The 21,984-nt window shown below is 39.6% G+C and overlaps 1 protein-coding gene across 8 annotated transcripts in view; it reads left to right on the top strand.

Moving 5' to 3' along the window:
• Positions 1–21,984, top strand: part of Tex14 (testis expressed 14, intercellular bridge forming factor) — a 103,220-nt gene that overhangs the window by 60,034 nt on the left and 21,202 nt on the right. For 3 of the 8 annotated variants that reach the window (XM_078042317.1, XM_078042321.1, XM_078042316.1), the window contains 12 exons: positions 2,869–3,020; positions 4,352–4,542; positions 4,974–5,124; positions 7,884–8,794; positions 10,207–10,310; positions 12,980–13,105; positions 13,308–13,396; positions 14,045–14,326; positions 15,648–15,748; positions 17,041–17,160; positions 18,699–18,765; positions 21,576–21,657. In XM_078042317.1, coding sequence (XP_077898443.1) covers positions 2,869–3,020; positions 4,352–4,542; positions 4,974–5,124; positions 7,884–8,794; positions 10,207–10,310; positions 12,980–13,105; positions 13,308–13,396; positions 14,045–14,326; positions 15,648–15,748; positions 17,041–17,160; positions 18,699–18,765; positions 21,576–21,657 — 2,376 coding nt within the window. The remainder of the gene's footprint in view (positions 1–2,868; positions 3,021–4,351; positions 4,543–4,973; positions 5,125–7,883; positions 8,795–10,206; positions 10,311–12,979; positions 13,106–13,307; positions 13,397–14,044; positions 14,327–15,647; positions 15,749–17,040; positions 17,161–18,698; positions 18,766–21,575; positions 21,658–21,984) is intronic. The other 5 variants (XM_078042318.1, XM_078042319.1, XM_078042320.1 and 2 more) reach the window with 5 other exon arrangements.

Here is a 21,984-nt window from a genome sequence, read left to right as displayed (position 1 = left end):
CAACCATATAATATATGCTCAGTCAAGTCATTGTTAAATGATTAGATGAATCTAGCTAAAGGAAAAATGGTCCACAGAAGGTCCAAAGTTGACCACGTTGGCTGTGAATTCCAGACCAGTGGGAACTGAGGAGTTTGGACTTTTTTATTGTTAATAACACCACCAGAAACTTTTCAGGAAAGCTGACAAGATTCAAACTATTGGTCAATGATGGAGCACCATCTGTTGTTGAAAAGGAGGAATAACACTTCCTTCTGCTTTTGCTGTCCCATAGAAATGTGAATCCTAAAGTGAAATGAAGATGGTTTGTCTGGGCATGTTCCCCACCCCTCCTCCAGTGCTGCAATCCCAGGCCCTTAGCATGCTAAGCAAGGGCTCTACCACTGAGCTACACTCTCAGGCCATCCTTGTCCTTTTATATATGAGGCCCGAAGAGGTTAAAGGATGGTGGGAAGTTACCTGGTTGGTTGGTTAGAGGCATAACTAGATCTAGAGCCAGGTGGGAGAATATACCTCTAGGCCACAGAGGCAGTATGGATTGGGAGATTGAGTGCAAGAAGATCAGCTAGGAGGCCATAGGGTGGAGCCAGTGGATCAAAAATGCAAAGAAAGATGGGATCAACTGTCCAGGTGATGGGGTGGGAAGTAACCAGGGTCAATGGCTATGGCAAGAAAGTATAGATTCTCATTTAGGTTTATTGAGCTCAGGATTTTTTTTTTTTTTTTGTGCTGGGGATCGAACCCTGGTCGTTGTACTTGTGAGGCAAGCACTCTACCAACTGAGCTATATCCCCAGCCCGAGCTCAGAATTTTAGGCAGAAATGTTAATTGTAGTCATAACTATAACAATGTACCCTTTTTTGAAAGTTGATAATGTGAGTTGGTTATCCAAGAATCCAAAAAAAAACTGTCAATTTCACATTTATTTTTGGTAACACTCTACTTGGGCATATTAGTTTGTTGAATGTCATTGTCAAGGGTCAGCACTCTCTCTTGATGTAAAAGTGATAACAGCAGTTTTTCCTACTCCTCAGCTTTTTCTTTTTTTTTTTTTAGAAAGGAAAGACAAGAAAGGGTGGAAATGCAGAATTAATTTTTTTTAAAGAGAGAGAGAGAGAGAGAATTTTAATATTTATTTTTTAGTTTTAGGTGGACACAACATCTTTGTTTGTATGTGGTGCTGAGGATCGAACCCGGGCCGCACGCATGCCAGGCGAGTGCGATACCGCTTGAGCCACATCCCCAGCCCCCTCAGCTTTTTCTTAATGGAATCTTTAGAGATTTTTTTTTTTGCAAGTGGTGTCACATAGCTGAGGCCAAATGTAATTTTAATGATGTCAAAGCTAAAGCCCAGACAAATAACTTTACTACCATGACAGCCAGAAAAGAAGATCCCCACACAGCTGGCTTTAACAGAGAAGGAAGAAAAGATTGTAAGAGAGGAAGGTGAAAGAAAATAAGAAACCTGGATTATAAATTACTTGTCCCTTGCCAAAGCTTTAGACACCCTTGAGAGAGGTGGGTATTTCCCTCTTAGAATTCCCTTCCAACTTGAAGAGTCATATATGCTGCTGCTTCATCTCCATCTCTGACAATACAACATTCCTTTGCTTTTCTGGGGGCTCAGTGATTGAGCATATATAAAGCCCTGGGATTGATCCCCAGCACAGCAAAAACAAAACAAAACAAATTGCCTTTTCTGTGATATTAATATAAGCTGTATTAATTTATTGTATAATTGTGTAATGATTATGCAAACACATTAAATTCATACATTAAAGATGTACACTTATATATTAAGTATGTATTTAAACATCAAATATGCAAGTATGTACAATTCCATACTGCTCACACTACACAAAGCCACATCTACTATTCAGCAATATATCCAAAAATTTAGTACCAGGTATTATAACTTCATGGTTTCTTGGGGATGAGACTCAGTGGTAAAGTGCTTGCCTAGTGTGCACAAAATACATTCAATACCTCATAACCATACCCCTGTCCTCCCCTGCCAAAAAAACCCAAAACTCTGCTGAAAGACATGTTATTTAGGTTATTTAGGGAAGTTTACCCAAAGTTTGAAATGGTCATCCTTATGCCAGACCAGGAAAGAACTTACTGTCTCTTGCTTTTGTTTTGCAGTAGTGAAAACTGCAGACCTTGTGCATTTTAGGCAAGTGCTCTACCACTGAACTATATTCCCAGCCTTTTTTTTTTTTTTTTTTAAATTTGGAGACAGAGCTAAGTTGCTGAGGTTGGCCTCAAACTTGGATACTTCTGCCAAAGTCTCCCAAGTTGCTGGGATTACAGGTGTGTGCCACCATGCATGCTAATAAGGTACCTACTCTCAAGGAATTGACTCCAATGGAGAGGAGGCAAATAGTAAACTAAAAAAATGAACAAAAAAAATTCAGATAACAAGTGTCCTGAAGCTAATAAAACAGGACTATTTTAGAGTAGGTAATCAAAAGGCCTCCCAGAGGAGGTGACTTTCAACTAATACTTTAGTTACAAGTTGCTCTAGGATCCTTGGACAGAGCATACCAGACAGAAGAAAACACCTGTGCAAAGACTTGAAGTGGTAATGTAGTTGGCATGTTGGAGTAGCTCAAAGAAGGTCCCTGTGACTTGAGTGGAGTGGGTGGGAGAATATTCTGATGAGGTTGGGGGTGGGCAGGAATCACCAAGTATTTCGGGTGTTTGAACAGCTCTATCCAGGGCAGTGGGGGTTAGCTCAGGATCTGGCTTCATTTCCAGAAGCTTAAAGAAGTTGCCGGTTTTCACAAATATCTCATCAGTGCACTGTGTGGTTATCACAAAGACCCTTTAAGACATGAGCCCTGCCTTGTGTGTTTCCTTCTGTAGCCAGGACAGTGGTATACACAGGGACCTGACTCGAGTACCCCTCCCCACTCAGCTGTACAATTGGGCCGCTCCGGAGGTGATCTTACAGAAGGCGGCCACAGTGAAGTCAGATGTCTACAGCTTTTCCATGATCATACAAGAGATTTTAACAGGTGATCAAGGAGCATGTTAATGTTGTTTTAATCCTCATTTTCAGGTTGGGTTCTCCCACTTGGGAGTTATTTAGTTTTATGAAAATGTACAACTTAGAAAAATATTTTTCTGGGCTGGGGATGTGGCTCAAGCCGTAGCGCACTCGCCTGGCATGTGTGCGGCCCAGGTTCGATCCTCAGCACCACATACAAACAAAGATGTTGTGTCCGCCGAAAACTAAAAAATAAATAAATAAATATTATTTAAAAAAAAAGAAAAAGAAAAATATTTTTCTTTTATTTATTTTTTGGTACTAGGGGTTGAACCAGGGACAGTTTACCACTGAGCTGCATCCCCAGACCTTTTAATTTTTTAAATTTTGACATAAGGTCTTGCTAAGTTGCTAAGGGTTTCAGTAAGTTGCTAAGGCAGGTCTCAAACTTACTATCTTCCTGCCTCAGCCTCCTGAGTCGCTGGGATTACAGGTTTGCACCACTACACTTGACAGATTTCGTTAAGGAAGCTTATCTGTGTTTATAGAAGATGCAAGATGGTCTCCCAGAAACCTTTCTCTTTTAACTGTTCTTTAAGATTCAGCAAAGCTTTTTCGCCTGCTCGTTCATGATAATGCATTTAATCCAAGCAAAGGTTTTTCTCTTTCTGTAGTGCTAGGGATTGAACCCAGGGCCTTATGAATGCTAGGCAAATGCTTTACCACTAAACTACATCCCTAGCCCCCAAACAAAAAATTTTAAACTAAGTTTTGATGTCAGTATTTTTGAATCTCTGATGTGCCTCTTAAGGATTGATAAATGAGGGGAAGACTGGCTTCTGAGAAGTAAATATAAAATTAAGCATACCCAGGGTTCAGTAGATATATAACCAGTGAATGAAATAGAAACCCTTTCAATCCTACAAGAGTATAATGTGAAGTAGTCACATATTAGAAGATATAAGGACTCCTTCAAAAGAGGAACACACACACACAGAGTATTATTCACTGAGGGAATACCAAGAGTTAGGAACCTTTCGTGGTGTTTGCAGTCCCACAGGTAAAACCATGACCTTCAATGAGATAAATGTATTGGGCTGTCCAGTCTAATGCCATGAAACTTTCTTTGGTCCCCAAGTCTGTCAGTGAGGAACCAATGTGTACATGATGTTGACACTATTACTCTCTGTCTAAATGTCAGGGATTTCCCTGGTAAGTGAGTAGTTTTTTGTTTGTGATTGGGCTTCTAAGTAGTTTTTCTACAGAAAGAAGTGAATGTTTAAAGAGGTTGGGTGACTTGACTAAGGTTATACAACTTCAATTTATTTCTTAATGTTACCTATGACTTTTTCCTTATAGACAACATACCCTGGAATGGCTTAGACGGCTCAGTTATTAAAGAAGCTGTAGTCTTGGGAAATTGTTTAGAGGCTGATGTCAGGCTTCCAAAACCTTACTATGATATTGTTAAATCAGGCATCCAGGTCAAGCAGAAAGACCGAACTATGAACCTTCAAGATATCCGGTATATTCTGAAGAATGACTTAAAGGCAAGCCCCAAATTTGTTGGGAGTTTATTTTTGCTTACCCAGCTCAGGAGAATAGGGAGAAACTAGAGATAAATTGTAAGAAGTTTTGGAAATCTTCATTTTATTATACTCTTCCTGTGTTTCTGAGAAAAGCCTAACAGCTTAACCTGGTGAGGTTAATTGAGGAAGAGAGTGGGTCCCGGGATTGGGGAGGTGGAGTTCAATGCATCACAGAGGCACACTATAAGCACATAGCAGAGATTCAATGAATAGCAGTTATTATTGCTTTCAAGGTTTTGGAATAACAATATATTGGCTAATGAGAACTGTAGTTAAGTCAACCCAACACAAGTAAGAGGGAGTTTATCCGTTACCTATTTTGGTTTCTGAAACATCAGTGACATTCAGATGACTGCAGATAATGTCCTTGACAATATTTCTGGTGTTAATAGGAATTTATTGGAGCCCAAAGAACTCAGCTAACTAAGAGCCCCAGGGCACAGAGATATGAACCCCATCCTGATGTCAGTGTCTATCTAGGATTGACTTCAGAACATGCAAAAGCAACCTCAGACTTGGAAATCAAAGAGCTAAAGGAAACAGGTATGGCCTTAATTCACAGCTTGGATATTATTTTTGACACCAGTGTGTTTTGAGAGTCACATGAATGGTAACTAATTGATTCCTCAAACTGCACATGTAATCCATGCTGGAAAAAGATGGATTCCTTAGGGAAAAATCAAGATCTTTAAAATTATATTAGACTTTTTCAGTTCTATAAGTACGTGGTTGGATGCAAAACTGATTAGTAATAATGTTTATTTCTAGCATGATTACATTTACGAATTATCTAGTTGCTTCACAAATATAAAAATGATTTTTTTTGTGGTATTAGGGATTCAACTCAGGAGTGCTCTATCACTGAACTATATTCCAAACCCTTTTTATTTTATTTATTTTTATTTTTTAGTTGTAGATGTACATAATACCTTTATTTTATTTATTTATTTTTATGTGGTGCTGAGGATCAAACCCAGTGCCTCCTTGTGCCGGGCAAGCCCTCCAACACTGAGCTGCAACACCAGCCCCTTTTTACTTTTTATTTTGAGACAGGTCTCTCTTAAGTTGCCCAGGCTGGCCTCAAACTTACAATTCTTCTGCTTCATTCTCCCGAGTAGCTGAAATCACAGGAGTGTGCCATCATGTCCAGCTGAAAATAATTTTAAATTTAAAGCTATTGTCTCCTAACTAACCTGGAATGGTGGCCTGTGCTTTTTATCCCAGCTACTCGGGAGGTTGAGGCAGGAAGACTGCTTGAATCTAAGGGTTTGAGGCCATCCTGCACAACATTGTGAGACTTCATCTCAAAAAATCAAAACAAGATGGGCATGGTGGTGCACGCCTGTAATTCCAGGGGCTTGGGAGGCTGAGGCAGGAGGATCTCGAGTTCAAAGCCAGCCTCAGCAAAAGCAAGGCGCTAAGCAACTCAGTGAGACGCTGTCTCCAAATAAAATGCAAAATGGAGCTGGGGATGTGGCTCAATGGTTGAGTGCCCCTGAGTTCAATCCCTAGTACAAAACAAAACAAAACAAAACTACTGTCTCTGCATTATAGAAAATTTAGAATAGTGTAAAGAAGAAAAATTTAGTAATATTTTAATTCTACCACTTGGAAATAGTTTGTTAACATTTTGGTCTTTCCTTAAAACCTTTTTCCTACTTTATTTCTTTTTAGTACATTTGGAAAGCAGTACAGATAAGAAAACTAAGGTTTAGGGAGGTTGTGACTTGCTCAGGGTTACAGAAGTTATTGTAGAACCTAGGCCTTCTAATTCCAAAGTCAGTTGAATTCTCTTGACAGGACTGGAGATCTTTAGAGTGGCCCCTCAAATTCTCATTATTTCTGTTCTTCATTTCACTTACTTCAAGCTTACAACAAGGATGATATGCAGTCAGCTCTGGCATTATTTTTTGGAGTTGAGTTGTTTTTTGGAATTATTTATCCTTCCCATGAGAACCATGTCTCAACTGCTTTTTATTAGATGCTCACCAAGAGCATAATTCTAGCAGGGTGTGGTGGCATGTGTCTGTAATCCCAGTAATCAGAAAGCTGAGACAGGAGGATTGCTTGAGATCAAGGAGTTCTAAGATAATGTGGGTGATATACTGAGACCTCGTCTCAAAAAAAAGTACCGAGCATATAGCTCTGACTCACATAAATAATCACATGCTTTTGTATATAAAGAAAGCTGAAGCCGGGTGCTGTGGCACATGCCCATAATCCCAGTGGCTATGGAGCCTGAGGCAGGGGGATCATGAATTCAAAGCCAGCCTCAGTAATTTAGCATGACACTGTCTATAAATAAAACATATAAATAAAAGGGTATGTTGGCAAAAGGATCACAGGTTCAAAGCCAGCCTCAGCAACAGCTAGGTGCTAAGCAACTAAGTGAGACCCTATCTCTAAATAAAATACAGAATAGAGCTAGCGATGTGACTCAGTGGTCAAGTGCCCCTGAGTTCAATCCCTGGTACCAATATATATAGTGTTAGGTATTTGGCTCGGTAGTTAAGCACCTTTGGTTTGCTCAGTCCCTGGTACCAAAAAAAAAAAAAAAAAAAAGAAAGAAGGTTTAGTATAGTCCTTGTAATCCAGGGGTGTATCATTTTGTATATCTTGACATTTAAACACATTTTATTTTGTTTCTGATTCTGGCGATATAGCCCAGGGGTGCTTTACCATTTATCTACATTCCCAACACTTTTTATTTTCTATTTGGAGACAGATCCTTACCAAGTTTCTGAAATTGACCCTGAATTTGTGATGCTCCTGCCTCAGTCTCCCAAGCTGATATGATAGGTCTGTACTACTGCACCCAGCCAGTTAAACACATTTTGAGCACATTATAAATGAAGCTCGGAACATTTCTCTTAGGATTTGGCATCCCATCCTTATCCCTTTTTATTTATTTATTTATTTATGAGATAGTGTCTTGCTAAGTTGCTTATGGCCTTGCTAAATTGCTAAAGTGGGCTTTGAACTTGCAATCCTCCTGCCTCAGCCTCCAAAGCCACTAGAATTATAGGCATGTGTTACTATGCCTGGTTCATTTCTATATTCTTATGCCTCTTAAGCAATAGCTAAGTCTTGGTACAAAGGATTAAACTCAGGAGTGCTCTACCACTGAACTATATTTCCAGCCCTTTATTGAGAAAGAGTTTTACTAAAGTGCTCAGCAGCCCTCAAACTTGGTGATCATCCTGTTTTAGCTTCTGGATTAGCTGGGATTACAGGCGTACATCATCACACCTGGATGAATATGATCCCTTTAATCAGATGTATATTACTCCTCTTTTCCACAGGTAGTCAGCCACATTCACCAAGGGGTCACTTTTCTCCCACCGCAAAGGTAACATTAGCTCCTCAGATCCCTGATTCAAGTCTGATGGCCCAGGAATCTCAGAATCCAGGTACTCCTTTTCCAGCTCCTCCATTTATGGCAGAAGAGATCCACAACCCCCGAACAAGTCAGGAAAGCCTCTGTAGCTTCGAAATCAATGAGATCTACTCAGGCTGTTTACATTTGGGGGATAACAGAGAGGAGGAGCACCCAGGAACTGCTTCATCTCTTGAGGGGTATAGACCAAACCTGGTAGATGAACTGCAGTCTGTGGAAGAAGAGTTAGAGAAGATGGAGAGAGAGGCTTACTTTTGTGATGAAGATGAGAGCTCTTCAGAAGTTGACACAGAGCTCTCCTTTGGGTACTGGCAAAATGGTTCACTTGCTTCACTCAGCCTACCTGAGCCAACCAGAGAAGCCAAGGGCAAAGTGAGCAGCAGGTCCATGACTGAGGAGTACATCAGTAAGTGTGTGCTGAATCTGAAGATTTCACAGACGTTAATGCACCAGAATGCTGATTTGCTGAGGAACACTCAGCAGAAAATAGATGAACTTGAGTTGTTAGAGAATGAGCAGGAAACATGCAGGTCTTTATGGGCTACTTCAAGAGAGTTTTCAGACACCCATGACTCACCTTCAGCCCTGGGCCCCCCAGCTTTGAGTTATATTCCTCCTGTCATGCAGCTCTCATGGAGTCCCAAGTCAGACACCAGTGGCAATTGCCCAACCCTGGCAAGGTCTCCAAGAACAGTGAAAGGCTTTGAAGGGGGACATTTGGGCAAAAAACCCAAGAAAAGAAGTGACTGGGGCTGGCAGTCTTTCACCCAAGTATCTGAAGAAAGCACTAGGGAACAGCCAGAGACCAGCCAACAGGTAAATCAGAGTGGGAGGAAGGGTCAACTTTGCCCCTGACTTATGTGCAGGAAATGACATATAAAAACACCAACTAGTAGAGGCTTTATTTCAGGTGGAATTACAGGTGTGCGCCTCCATGCCCAGCTTCCCAGCCCTTTTTAAATGTTTTATTTTGAGACAGTATCTTGCTAAGTTGTTGGGTCTCGCTAGGTTCCTGAGGTTGGCTTGAACTTGCAATACTTCTGCCTCAGCTTCCCAAGTCACTGGAATTACAGGTGTATACTACCGTGCTCATCCTTTGTGACCACTTTTGATGTCTCCTCTCATTTTTATGTGTCTTGCTGCCATCTCCAACTCCCACTTTTGTTGCTTTGATTTTCAGTAAGCTAGGAAATTAAGTTTGTTAAGATTATACTAAAGTTTGGAAAAGCAGATCCCAAAATCTCTCCTTTAAAAAATTTTTTTTCATTTATTGATGGACCTTTATTTTATTTATTTATATGTGGTACTGAGAATTGAACCCAGTGCCTCAACATATGCTAGGCAAGCGCTCTACCACTGAGCTACAATCCCAGCCTCCAAAATCTCTCTTTTGAATGAAGGACATAAACTTTGTTTCTTCTGCTACTTCCAAAGTATCATAGCCTTTATTTTTAATTTCATAAGATCCGCACTGGTAGGAATTAATGGTCCCTGTTTTATGGATGAGGAAACTGAAGTACAGGATTCTCTCAGATTAGTCTTGAGTGAAGCTTGGATTAATGTCCAAGCCCAGGGTTGCTACTACAAAGATCTGCTGCCTTCATGAGCAGACAAAATAGAAATTAAAAATACACTTTACTGGGCTGGGGTTGTAGCTAAGTGGTAGAGTGCTCGCCTAGCATGCACAAGGCACTGGTTCGATCCTGAGCACTACATAAATGTAAAATAAAAATATTGTATCCACCTAAAATTTAAAAATAAATAAATATTTTAAAAAATACACTTTACTGCTGGATTACATGGCATACGCATGTAATCCCAGGGGCTCAGGAGGCTGAGGCAGAGGATCACAAGTTCAAAGCCAGCCTCAGCAAAAGTGAGGCACTAAGCAACTGTCTCTAAGTAAAATACAAAATAGGGCTGGGATATGGCTCTGTGGTTGAGGTTCAATCCCCACCTCCCCCCTGCCCGCAAAAAAAAAAAAAAAAATCACTTTCCTGAACATTTTCCATTTGTATTCGGTATGGACTGGGTTCTTGGAGTCCAACATTTCTAGATAAAGTCCTCCAACTAAGAGAAAGATTACTAGATAAGAAACACAGAAAAAGAAATCATCATGGTGGATCTGGTAATTTCTACACATTTAGCAAGAATGGCTTTGAATGGTGGTGAAAGCGAAGAGAATTCCCTCATCAAAGCACTGAAATATATATTTATTGCTTTGTAAGCTGCCAACTGTTTGTGGCCCTGGAAGACAGAACACAGATGAGCAATCTCAGACCACTCAAGGAGCCAAGGACAGTTTGGAAAGAAGCAGGAACCAAAATAGTAGGTGGGTCAATATTTTATTTTTCTTTGTGTTACTATGTCTTTAGATTCATGTGGCCTTTGAGGCCACTTAATGATCTTCATATTTTTAGTGACAAAGAGATTGTGAGTAATGAAGAAGAGTAATTAAAAACAGATTTTGGTATGTTCTCTCTACCAAGAGAGTTTAAAGAGTAGCATAATGGAAACTTACAGAATATATCACAGGCAAAGTGGCTGGCAAGTTAATCAGAACTCATCAGTTGTCAAAAGCAAAGCATCAGTCTCAACAGCTTATCAAGGCTCTAAGCAACACAGTGAGACCCTGTCTCTAAATAAAATACAAAAAAAGGCTGGGGATGTGGCTCAGTGGTAGAGCACCTCTGAATAATTTCCCCATGCCAAAGAAAGAAAGAAATAGCAGATATTTCACTCACCAGTGCTTCAGAAATAAAACTAATCAGAAAACTGCATTGTTGGTTGTTTAAAGTATGTGTTGCTAAACATCACTGTTACCCTGGGGTGTCTGATTTCAAGCCATATCAATGAAGTGAATTGGTTGGATTTATTTTTTTTTTGGAATTGGAGAAGTGAACACAGGTTTCACACATGTGAAGCAAACACTTTACCATTGAGCTACATTCCAGCCCAATGAAGTGAATTGGCTTTCTCACAGATAATTCATAGGAGAATATATAAGGGGTATTATTATTTTTTACTATTAGTTGTTGTTTTGCAGTACTGGGAATTGAACCAGGGACACTCTACCACTGAGCTATATTCCCAGCTCCCTAACCTACCTTCTTCTTCTTTTTTTTTTTTTTGAGACAAGTCTCACTAAGTTGCCCAGTCTGGCTTCAGTCTTGATCCTCTGGCCTCAGTCTCCTGAGTTACTGGAATAATAGGCACATATAGGGAATTACTAGAGAAGAAATAAATATGTTTTCTTTTTGTGTGTATGGTGCTGGGACCTCACACTTTCTAGGAAATTGCCCTCCCACTGCACTAAACCCTTATCCCCACATCTGTTTGTTTTTATAATTTTTAAACTAAAAAGAAAGTGACAGATAACACTGTTACCATATACAGCATAATTTGTGTGATTGGGGGAGGGGGGCTGGAAATTGGACCCAAGGCCTTATGCCTGCTATGAAAGCAGTTTACTTTTGAGCTACATCCCTAGCCCCAACATGCTGTTTTGAGGTATATATTCATTGTAGAATAGTTAAATCTAGGTAATTATCAATTAAATTCCTCACATAACTTATCATTTTTGTGGTAAGAGCATATAATGTTCCTATTATACTCTCCCATTATACATTTTTGAAGAATATATTATCATTAACTGTAGTTATCCTGCTATACAACAGATCTCTCTTTTTTTTTTTTTTTTTTTTGTACTGGGGATTAAGCCCAGGGTATTCCACTAGTAAGCTGCATCTCCAGCCCTTTTTATTTTGTACTTCGAGATAGGAGCTCTCTGAGTTTCTCAGACTACCTTTGAACTTCTAATCCTCTTGCCTCACTCTCCCAAGTAGCAGGGATCATAGGTATTTGCCACCATGCCCAGTAAATCTCCTATAATTTATTTTTTCCATAAAACCATAATTATATAATCTTTTGGCCAACCATTTTCTCCCCCTCCCCCCTTTGCCTCTAACAGCCCCAATCTCTGGTAACCACCATTTTACACATTCTACTACTTCTATGAGATCAATTTCATTCATTTATTTATTTACTTATTTATTTTTACTACTGAGAATGGAATCCAGGGCCTCACATGTGCTGGGCAAGTGCTCTACCCCTGAGGTACACCCAAGCCCTTTTTAAAATGTGAAAAAAATTTGAGACAGTATGTTGCACAGGTTGGTCTTCAATTTGTAGTCCTCCTTCCTCAGACCTCCCTAGAAGCTGGGAGTGCACCAGGTGTGCACTACAGCACCTCGATGTTTTTAAAAATGGTAAACTTGTTTTTGAAATTGTTGGCTATCCCCCATTGTAGATTTTTAGGTTGTTTAATATTTTTTATGTAGGAACAAGGACACAGTGACTTGCAAATAAATTTTTTTTCTGCATTTTGGATTATGTCCTCAAGATAGATTTCCAGAAGCAGAACTACTAGGTCAAAGAGTTTGAATATTTTGAAGATTCTTGATAGTTGTTGCCAAAAAGTTCTTTAAATAAGCTGATCAGAGCTGATTTCTCCACCTTCTGGTCTACCTGGAGTGTATACATTCTGAACAATGGGGAATTTAGATCACACATTTTTGAAGTTAGATTAAGAAAATATATACAGTTATTTTGCATATTAGGAAGTTTCATCTAGAGAGACTGACATTGGCCAGTCTGACAACTGACCCAGCAAAGTCAGGATCCAGAACTTGGTGAGACTAAACTGAGGGCGTTGGATTCTTCTTCAGGATCTTTGCAAAAGTTGTTGGTTGTGCTATCACTGATGTAGAGATGGGCCTGTTACTGAAGAATTCTGTGGAAGGGTAGAAGTAGAACTGTTACCTGGGCTATCACCTACGGTTATATGAGGGGTGGATGGACTCTGTGTGGTGAAATTGTTTCAATTGTGGGTTTCTTCTGTTTCTAAAAATTACCCAAGAGCATTTTTAGAATCATGAAATCTGTACTTGGAAACTGAAAAAAAATTTAGAGATCTTCTAGCCCAATCCTTTCATTTTCCAGCCAGGGAAGGCCTAGAGATACCAGTGAGCTAGCCCAAGTCACACAGCTAAGTAGTATACTCTTTCCGGAGTCAAGCCACTCAAAAAGACCTGCTGGGTCACCCAGCCTTCGCCAGGGCTTTGCAAGGTAAGGAACCTTGCAGTCTGAACTCTGGGAGTCCTGTGCCCTCTGGTGGTAATAAGGAGTCGGTGCTGTTTTAGGAATAGCTGCTGAAGTAGGGGACAGGTCTGAGTAGACTAGTGGGCTTTGAGTTTTGTCAAGAACTCGAACAAATGTTTTTGTGTCCACCCTTTTCCCATTCCCTCCCTCCAATACCTATGTAATTTAGGACCAGTGTAGAAGGTGTGTCTTCTGAAATCTGTAATACAAAGTCAAGAAATAATGAAGATGATGGAGAGATACACATAAAATGGAAAAGTAAGTATGAATTCATGGGTTTTGTTAGGCAAAATGAAATTTTAAATATATTTCTCATCTTCCTGATATTTCTAAGTACACAGGCTGTTGTACACCATACCTTTATTTTATTTATTTATTTTTATGTGGTGCTGAGGGTCAAACCCAGGGCCTCGAACATGCTAGGTGAGCACTCTACTGCTAAGCCAGAACCCCAGCCCCCTCATATGCCTGTTTTTTAATACTAGTACTAAGTGACATGAACAGAAGTGTAGAACATTTGAAATGAAAACACATATAATCTCACTATAGTCTACAAAGGCTAAACAAACTCAAATAGAATTCTTTTCATTAATTACTATGGGCTGGGAATTTCAGATGTCATTTTTCTTGTTAAATTAGTAGGAGGGTCCGTTTACAAGTTTTCTGTTGCCATCTACTCTGGAATTCAACAACAAGGGTGTTGTTTAGGTTAACCAACTGAAATTCCCTTCCTTTGCTCTGTCATTTGTTTTCCCTTTAAGCCAAACAGGGCAAGAGAAGATAATAACTGTAGGAAGGCAATCATTATTACAATATGAGCTATAGTAGTATTATACATTAAAGATGAAGGCTTTTATTTACAATGTTCATAGTGATGTTTTAAATGCTGGTTTCTTTTGTGCCCAGTGGAAGTGAAAGAAATGGCAGAGAAAGCAGCTACTGGGCAGCTCACAGTACCTCCTTGGCATCCTCAAAGTAGTTTGACTTTAAACAGTGAAGCTGAAAATCAGCCTGCTCCTTTGATGCAGCCCCCTGTTAAGGGCTCTCAAAACATGGACTGGAAGCAAGTTGTAGTGTATCACAGAGAAAATGGTGAGCCAGGAGGAAATGTCAAATTTGAAAAAATGGACAGTAGTGGCTGTGACAGTGACAAGTACAGCAAACAGCCTGAGCCTCAAAGATTCACCAGTAAGTTTGGTTGGGGGAATTGTGTTAGGTGAACTCTATCAAGTTATCTGCTCTCAGAAATAAGTAAACCTGGCATATTTCCTTTGATTCATACTCTTTTCTTTCTTACCTTTCTGGGAAACTTGAATTCCAAAGAAAAGCAGCAGACCCCTTATATCGCACTGTGCTTCACACAAAGCTATCCAGAGATTCATAAGGTTTTTTTTGGGTTTTTTTGTACCAGGGATCCCCAGACCTTTTTATTTTTGAGACAAGGTTTCACTAAGTTGCTTAGGGCCTCACTAAGTTGCTGTGGCTGGCCTTTAACTGCCTCAGCCTTCTAAGCCTCTGGGATTAGAGGCATGAGCCGCTGAGCCTGGTTCTTAAGTTTTTCTATTACTGAAACAAGATTCCTTTGTCCAAAGGAAGTAAAATAATCTTCATTTACTGACTCTGGTCCTGGAGGTAATCTAGCAAGTAACTGAACCTTCCTTACCTGAGGGAGGAGGTAGACCACGGCTTCCTACTGCTCATTTCTTTGCTTTTTTTGGGGGAGGTTACTGGGGATTGAACCCAGAGGTGCTACACTGAGCTACATTCCCAGCTCTTTTTATTTTTATTTTTTTATTTTGAGATGGTCTTGCTGAGTTGCATAGGGCCTTGCTAAATTGCTGAGACTGGCTTTGAACCTTCGATAACTGTATTTTCACTTGGTAATCTGCTTACAATCAGGACATGAGATATTATTTCACAGTTGTGAGTTAAAAACACCTGAAATTACCATTGCTGGACACAGTGGCACATACCTGTAATTCCAGCAGTTCGGGAGACTGAGGCAGGAGGATTGCAAGTTTGAGACCAGCCTCAGCAATGTAGCGAGGCCCTAAAGCAACTTAGGGAGATCTTATCTGAAAATTTTAAAAGAGTCAGGGATGTAGCTCAGTAATAAAGTGCCCCTGGGCTCAATCCCCAGTACTGATAGATATAGATAGATAGATAGATAGATAAGGCTCGATTGTGTGTGTGTGTGTGTGTGTGTGTGTGTGTGTGTGTGTATGTGTGTGTGTCTTTTTTTCTTTTTTTTTCACAGTGCTGGAGGTTGAACCCAGGACCTTATATTGCTAGGCAAGCACTGTACACTGAGCCACATCCTTAGTCCCAAGTATCACTCTTGAATTTTTGGGCAAAAGGTTGGATAATCCAGGGCTTCATTTTTTGGGCCAGGCTAAACTAACAGTGTCTGCTCTCTACAACAAAGCTAACATATGGGATGTGGACACCCTTTAATGTTATCTGAATATCGCTACATGACCATGACCTTGATTGTGAATATAATCATTAGGTATCAGGCACCTGTCTCCCAGAAAAAATGAGCAGCCAGAGCATAGTGAATCCTTTCAAGCAAGTTCTGATGCATCTGTGGCAGTTGAGAAATCCTACAGTGTAAGTAATATGGTCTGGAGAACCAAGTTGAGCCCAAAGACCTAATAAAGTAGAGCAAAGTTGTCATTACATATTATGACACCAAAATAATATCTATAGAAGTTAGAGATAGAAGGGCTGGGGATATAACTCAGTTGGTAGAATGCTTGCCTCACATGCACAAGGCCCTGAGTTCAATCCCCAGTACCATACACACACACAAAAAAATTAGGGCCATGACTGTTTATAGAATGTAGAGAGCAATTGATAATGACACATATAAAAATACAGTAGTGATAAAATGTAAAGTCTTTTGAAGAATCCAGTACAGCATTGTATTTAATCATATATTTTTTAAATTTTTTAATATTTATTTTTTAGTATTCGGCGGATACAACATCTTTGTTTGTATGTGGTGCTGAGGATTGAACCCAGGCTGCATGCATGCCAGGCGAGCGCGCTACCGCTCAAGCCACATCCCCAGCCCATATTTAATCATATTGAACAGAGCACTCAGGATAATTTGTTCTTTCTCTCATGTGAGGACTGGAAGCGCATGCTACATTGAGCTAAACAAGCAGGTCAAGGAAGGAGCTTCCCTGTAGTATGGGAGAGACTAGGCTTATCTGAGAAATTTCAATGTGACAACTATTAAGTGTACTAGGAGGGAAAGGGTGCAGCAAAAGCAGTGTCCAAGGAAATAAGTCACAAAATGTCTGCAAAGAGATGTCTGAAGGTAGGGAAAAGAAAGTTGTCTGATGCTGTGGTAGTCAGGGCTTCAGTGTAGCAAAATAAGCAGAAAAAGGAAGGGTAGAATGGATATGCTCTGTACTTTTTAATATTTGGATTTTATTTTTTATTATTGAGATTGCATTGTTGTTCCAAAAGTCATGCTCATTCTCTTGCCTCTAAACTGTAATACCTGAAGGACTTCCAAGTACTAAGGAGCCTCAGTCTCCTCATGTGTACCATGATGCCAACATGCAGACCATTTCTGTGCCTTTGAGGGATCAGGGTGTTTAAATTCGATCTTCAGCTTGAGTTGTCAAAGAGTTTTGAGCATCGTTTCTCTAATCTGCACCCATTCTGCATATTAGATGCTGAGACTCAGGAATATTGTTCTTCCATACTTACTCCCAGCAGTTCATAACCACCTTTTCCCACCACAAAGGAAGGCAGAGTACTCAAGTTAAGTGCATGAGCTGACTGCTGGGTAGTTTTAGATGACCTTTTTTTTAACACTGTGTTTTGCTGTAAAGACATTTGCTTATAATAAATAGCGACTTAAAAGTGATTTCCTGTATTATTAATAGGACCAATCTGTACAATCAACTTGTTCACCAGAATCTTCTGAAGACATAACAGATGAATTTTTAACTCCAGAATATGAGTATTTTTACTCCTCTACTGTTCAAGAAAACTTAGCTCTAGAGGTAAAAATCACATTCAGGGTAAAGTATGTTTTCAAGTTTTTCTTTTGCTTTGTTCCTTTTAAATCATTTTTATTGGTTTGGGGTTGTGGCTCAGTGGTAGAGTGCTTGCCTAGCACGTGTATGCCCTGGGTTTGATTCTCAGCACTGCATATAAACAAATAAGGACTATTGACAATTAAAAAATCTTTTTTTAAAAAATAGATCATTTTAATTAAGAAAACTAGTTTACACATAGATGTATCCAATGCCCACTTACTATTGTTTGCATACATGATTTTAAAATTTTGAAAAATAAGAGTTTTTAAAATGAAAGGTCATATGCAATTTCTCCCCCAAATTAAGGTATCTGCGTCTGTACAGCACTTTGTATTTTTTTCTAAATACTTTCTTTCATTCATGGTGTCTGATTCACGTGTTTTTTCTGTGGGGAAAAGAACAAGGTTGTCATTCTTCTCTACGAAGAACTGGTGGCTTGCAGATATAGGTAATTAAATCCAGTTTGCCAAGCTTTAGTGGCAGGAGAACCAGGACAGAAGAAAGCATTCAGCAAAAAACATGAGACTGTTCAGTACTCGGGTTTTCTTGGGAGTCTGCTAGCTTTTGCATGAACCTGCTTGTACAGAGTATTTTCACTTGTAAAATGAAATTAATTGGATTCTTTTATTACTTATATGATTTCTTCCCCATCTCTCCCCAGTCTCTGCCACTGTTTTGGAAAATCTTTTTATCAATATGAAAGGTGGGGTGGAGGAAAGGAAAGTCACAGCATTTGACTGACAAGAAGAATTCAGAATGCATCAAAAGTATAATTATTACATGGGCTGGGGTTGTAGCCCAGTGGTAGAGTGCTTGCTTAGCATGTGTGAGGCACTGGGTTCAATTCTTAGCATAACATAAATAATTAAACTAAAGGTCCATTGACAACAACAACAATAACAACATTTTAGAAAGTATACTTATCACTTGTTTCCACTTCTGAAAACCCGGAACAGTTTTCCCTTATTAACAATCCTTTAAGTATTCTTTATTAACAGTGCATAGACTGAGATGTTAATAAATCTTTAGTAAAAATATTTTTAAAACATACACACTCGTGTAGGATACACATATCACACATACATGTCCTCTCTTCTAATTTGTTGGGAGATTGGGATGAGCAGGAGAGAGCGATATAAATGAAGTCACAAAATTCCTCTTCATGATAGGAGATGGAGGGATGGCTTGTTGCTGAGAGAAATACCATAAATAAATAATGTCTGTGAAGCAGGTTTGTTCTTTTCCTATAAAAGATGTAGGGACTTTAGGATCAAGAGGGCTATGGTAAAGCACTTGCCTACCATGTGTAAGGGCTTGAGTGCCACAAAAGAAAAAAAAGAAAAAGAAAAAGAAATCAAAGTCAGAAAGAACAGTATGCCCTGCCCAATGGAACTCTTACCCAGCTTCAATAATTTTCAATAATTTTTCAGTTCCTTCTGAAGTTTTTTATATTTATGCCTCAATTGAATCTTCTTTCTTTACTTTTCTTTTATTCTTTGTAGACCTCAAGTCCCATAGAAAAGGACTTTGAAGAAATACAAGGTGCCTTTGCCCAACCTCCAGTCTGTGGTAAGCCCTAGGGCAGATTCATTTGATAGCCATTCGCCTTTGCTTTCTTTTGGATCATGGATATGCAGAGCTGGAAGTGACGTTAGAGATAACTTCATCAAGACCATTTTGCAGATGAAGAAAACAAGGCACAGTGATCTCCCCTTATTAGATTGACTCCTTTGCTCCTCACCAGCCTAATGATATATATGGTGTTATTTATACTTCCCCTTGTATTTTTATAAATACACTGTAGTACTTGCTGCTCCTTGCCTCATTACCACCACACACACTCTTTTTCACTAGATTTTAGGATCCTTGGTGATACACAGAAAGTACTGTTATTTTTGCTGAGCAACCTGAAGGATTTGCTCAAGCCACAGAGCTAGTTAGATACAAAAAAACCCGGGAATTTTGATTTTCATGTTTTTCTCTAGAAGGCAGTTTCATCTTTAGTTCTCTTTGCTTGCTTAATATCTTAGCATAAAGTTAATAATAGCCAGCTGGGCACAGTATAATCCCAGTGACTTGGAAGGCTGAGCAGGAGGATCACAAGTTCAAGGCCAGATTCAGCAATTTGGTGAGATCTTGTCTTAAAATAAAAAAGACTGGGAAGGTATCTCAGGGTAGAGCACCCCTGGGTTCAGTCTCCAGTACCTCTGCCCCCATCCCCCTCCCAATAATGCAGATTCAACTCAACATCACCCCTTGGGAGGCTTTGGGCTCTCTGCAGCCAGGAGAGTGGTGCAAGACAAGGTAGAAATGAACTATTGGTACTGTTACAGACATTTAAAAATTTTAAGGTATGCAAGAATTTTTGTTTATTTCTTCCTTTTTTTGTTTTTGCAGTACAGGGGATCAAACCTAGGGCCTCACCCATGCTAGTCAACCTTACCATTGAGCTACGTCCCCAGCCCTTTTAAAATTTTGAGACATGGTCTTGCTAAGTTACTGAGGCTGGCCTACCTCAGCTTCCTGAGTAGTTGAAATTATAGGTGTGTGCCACCATGCCAGGATAAACATGTATTTTTAAACCAGAGTTATCCACCTAATGGGCTATGTAGATCTCCATAGTGGCATCTCAACCTTCTGAACCTGGACAGATAGGGTACCTCACACCTACTGCACACTCCAGCTTCCAACCCTAACTTGATTCAAGCTCCTATCAGAGTCAGGAGCATTTTAAGAAGCTACAAGCTTTTATTTAAACAATTACATTCTCAGGATATGTATAAGAAAACCTCAGGGACTTGAGTCATTCACCTTTTCCTGTTGAAGCTTTACCCATGATCACTTTCTGTGGGCCTACTCTGAACATGGCCACTTGTATTTGGAGGAGAGTTGAGTAGCTTGGAGAAATAGAAAGGCAGACAGGTCAGAAAACCAGAGCCAATTTCATACAAACATCTGAAGTACATGTATTTTACTCCCTTCTTTCAGGCTTTTTGTACCCCCACCCTTAGGGCTCTGATATATTATCTCCTTCTTCACCAGGGAAGGATGAGTACAGTGGGATGCATGTTAGATTATCACTTTTTTTTTTTTTTGTACAATACTAGGGATTGAGCCCAGGGCCTTCCACATAGTAGGCAAGCACTGTACCACAAAGGCACATCCCCAGCTCCACATGATAGGTTCTAAACTATTGTTCTGCCATCAATTTTTTTCTGTGTACCTTGAACAAGCCACTTCATCCCAGGGCCCCACTCTCCCCTAGTATAAAGGAGAGGGGGTCAGACTTTTAAAAAGTCTCTTAAGTTTTCTTCGGTTCTAGTTGTACTTATTAGGAAATATTTTTTAAAAGTTTATGCTATCTACGTGTTTATCATTTTAAGAGAGTCACAGGAAGCTGGACACAGTGGTACATGCCTATAGTCCCAGCAACTTGAAGACTGAGGTAGGAGAATTGCAAGTTTGCAATTTAGCAAGACTCTGTCTCAAAAAATAAAAAGGACTAGTCATGTAGCTTAGAGGTAAAGCTCCCCTGGATTCCATCCCACAAAAGGTGGTGGGGGGGAATGTTGAAGGAAGAAGAACCCCAATGTTTCTCTACTGGTGAGTGTTTTAGAGCTTCTTGGTATCTGTCTGCTAAAGGCAGGATTATTCTGGTATGCATTCCTAGTACCTACCAGATCACCTGCCCCTAAGGATTAGGATAGGTATAGGGAGTTTGAAGCATTTGGAATCAGGGCAGGCTGCTCTGTATGCCCCCATCTTCATAAACTAGAATAGTTAATACTGGTAAGGAAAATGGATACTACTTCTATTTGCCTAGATATCTGGAAAGTATTTTCCTGAGAATTGGGGAGAAATAACTTCAGACACTTGATGCTAAGGGAAACAAGACAGTCAAACTAGCTCCTCATATTCAAGACCCCACTCTCTGCCCCCTCACTTTAGAGGGTATTTGATGGCTAAGAGGCACAGTTAACTCTCTGGGAATGCCCAACTAATATTTTCTGTTTGGTAGCTTTAGTGAACAAACCATTCTTGGTTTCAACGCCCCCTGGTGTCCATTGATTGGAACTGGGTCAGTTTGCATTCTTGAAAAGACAAACAACATTTGTCTCTAGAAATAACTGTGTGGTTATAACTGAAAGGCCAGTAAATAGCTTAATTGTATTCTGAGTGTCAGAATATAGTTCTCCCCTCTGATCAAGGAAAATAAACTTTCAGAGCAAAAAACCTTCTATACAACATTCAGTTCAAATCCAAATAGGGAAGTACTTTTCTATGCAGATTATTTTTCATTCTAGACTAGATCAAGGAAAATTCTAGAAAATGAAGATAATAATCTGTATTAGTAAAAATACATTTCTTTATTCTTTAAGGTAAGGAAATATTCCAAATGAGAAAAATCCTTGGAAGGAATGCTGAGATTTTGACCAGGCCTCAGTTTCAACCTATACAAAGGTATGGGCTGTTGTATCTTATACAAACATATGGGCATTATGTCTTATTCAGTTTCATACTCAGAAGCAATGTTAATGTTGAGAAAGCCACATACTTATGCATTCATTACTTGTTTTCAAATGTGTTTTCCCCTATCTTACAAATATTGGTTTTGAACTTGTTAAACAGAATTTAAGGGGTAGAAATTATCTGTATGCAGATCCTGACTCTGACATTCTATTCATGTGACCTTGGTAACATGTCCCTTCCCTCTTCTGTATCCTCATCTGTAAATAGGGATAAGAATGTTGACAGCTGGGGTTGTAGTTCAGTGATAGAGTGCTTGCC

This window comes from Ictidomys tridecemlineatus, chromosome 3, assembly GCF_052094955.1.
Source record: "Ictidomys tridecemlineatus isolate mIctTri1 chromosome 3, mIctTri1.hap1, whole genome shotgun sequence".
Classification (NCBI taxonomy): Eukaryota; Metazoa; Chordata; class Mammalia; order Rodentia; family Sciuridae; genus Ictidomys; species Ictidomys tridecemlineatus.
The sequence above is the reverse complement of the archived record's forward strand: the minus strand, read 5'-3'. Positions and strand labels throughout refer to the sequence as shown.